The 2,213-nt window shown below is 42.1% G+C and overlaps 1 protein-coding gene across 1 annotated transcript; it reads right to left on the reverse strand.

Moving 5' to 3' along the window:
- Positions 1-900: 900 nt before the first annotated feature.
- NPBWR1 (neuropeptides B and W receptor 1) lies at positions 901-1,899 on the reverse strand. The gene has a single exon (XM_066626047.1). The coding sequence runs from the start codon at positions 1,897-1,899 to the stop codon at positions 901-903; it is 999 nt and encodes a 332-aa protein (XP_066482144.1).
- Between the last annotated feature and the right edge of the window lie 314 nt (positions 1,900-2,213).

Consider the following 2,213-nt stretch of genomic DNA (forward strand, 5'->3'; position numbering starts at 1 on the left):
TTGTTGGCCATCTCTATCCTGACAAACCTAGCAGAAGTAGAAATAGACAGTGCTGTGTCTCCAGTAGGGTAAAGCAGGAATACTAGGCAAGAGGCATTTTCTAGTATAGGACCAACCACCTCTCTCCAATTCAATCACCAGAACTTTTGTTTGAGGAGGATGAGGGAGGTGGAAATCTTTACAAAACAGTCAGAACACAAATGCAGATCACTGTGCATGTTTAGAGTGATTTAACTGTATTACTTATCAAATAAATGGAATCAAATCACATAGCATCAAACAAGTAAGTGGGAGAACTTCTAAGTCAGCGATACCCCTAATTGCGACAGACTTACCTTGCTGCATGTGCAATTACTTTGTTATACAGGATGATGGCAGGAAAGTAATATACCAAGAAATATATAATTCAGATATAAAACTAGCAGGATTAGTATATATCAAGGAAAGGCACTCCTTGTATCTTTATTTGGCTTTACAAAACTCCACCAGTGTCAATATCAAAGAACTTTATTTTTCAATAAGTTCTGTTCCATGGAGTGTAGCTTTTCTCCTCCATTGTTCACATTCCAAAGAACTATGTTGCATACCATACCAAAGCCGGGCAACAGCGGGGGGGGGGGGGTTAAATTCACAGCAAATTAAATATATATATAGCTAAACATGGCTACTGGGTGTACAGTGCAGTACATCCAGTCTGCATCCAGTCTGCATCCAGTCTGAATTCTGTGATACTAGCTGAAGAACAGGGCCAGACTATTCCTGTCTTTTGAGATTTGAGATGAGGTATACAATCAGAGTTGTTCCCTTCCCATCATATTTCACAAGCCTTCTTCAAATACATTATATCATCAGGATGGTGCTATGAAGGGCGGTTTGAAAGGGTTTACAGAGAATGGGCTTTTATGAGGAATTGCCACATTCAACCAACTTGCGGAAACTCTTCCGGAAAGAGTCATCTAAAAAGGCGTAAAGGAATGGGTTCAGGCAACTGTTAGCATAGCTCAGTGTTGTAATGAAATAGGAGATCCCAATTATCAGAGGCGTTTGTGGGATGTCTGTGGTGAGGGCTATTACGGTGCTGAGATGATAGGGGGTCCAGCAGAAGAGGCACACACCCAAAATGATCAGTACCATTATTGTCACTTTCTTCTTAGCTTTGTCCAAGGCTTTAGCATTGCTGTGGAGGTGCATACGCCTGAGCTTGTAGAGCATGGCGCTGTACAGGATGCAAATGGTGGACACTGGGATGGCAAAACCCAAGATCAGGGTATAGAGACGGCTTACTTTCCACCAGAAGCTCTCTGGGCTGGGAAAGACAAAGACACACTGGGTTCGTCCCGCTTCAGTGTGTATCTTGGCAAAGATACTGAATGGCAAGATGATGATTGTGACAAAAAACCAAACACAGAGACTCACCGTCTTGGCTGCCCGATAGGTGCGGTAGGAGATTTTCTTCGATTTGATGGTAGCCACTACCACCAGATACCGATCAATGCTCATGACTGTTAAAAAGTAAATGCTTGAAAAAGTGTTGTACTGGTCTATGGAGATGATCAGTTTGCACATGAATTCTCCAAAGGGCCACTGAAGCAGCAGGTAGTCCGCTATGTTGATGGGAAGGACCAAGGTCAGTAGCTCATCAGCAATGGCCAGATTTAGGATGAAAATGTTGGTCACTGTCTTCATTTTTGGAGCTTTTAGGATGACATAAATGACTGCAGAGTTTCCGGTGAGTCCTACAGCAGAGATCACCGAGTAGATGATTGGCACAGCAATGTAAAACCTGGGGATTGGTTGTGGGACTGATAAGTTATGCCAATGGTGTCCTGTTTGGGGGCAAGTCACATCCACATCAATGCAGGAGTCATTGGGATCAGGATGGGCAGAAAGATTATTCATTGTCCAGAATGAGAAAGATTAGTTTCCTCTGGTGAATGATATTTAGTTCAGGTGAGTCTAGTAGTTATAGACTTTCAGGGGGAAAAAAATCTCATAAATAAGAACAATCCACATGAAATATATTGAGCCAGAGATTTTTTCCACATTCCTCATTCTTGATGATATCTTGGGAGAAGCGGATTCAGGTAAGTTACCTTTTCTAGGCTAGCACTTTCTTTTCTATTTGCTTCCATCTATAATACAATCCTTGTATTCAATAGTTCTTCATCATGTGTCCTTTCCCCCCTCTTTTCCTTGCACCTTACACCTCTTCT

The sequence above is a fragment of the Tiliqua scincoides genome, chromosome 4, assembly GCF_035046505.1.
Source record: "Tiliqua scincoides isolate rTilSci1 chromosome 4, rTilSci1.hap2, whole genome shotgun sequence".
Lineage (NCBI taxonomy): Eukaryota > Metazoa > Chordata > Lepidosauria > Squamata > Scincidae > Tiliqua > Tiliqua scincoides.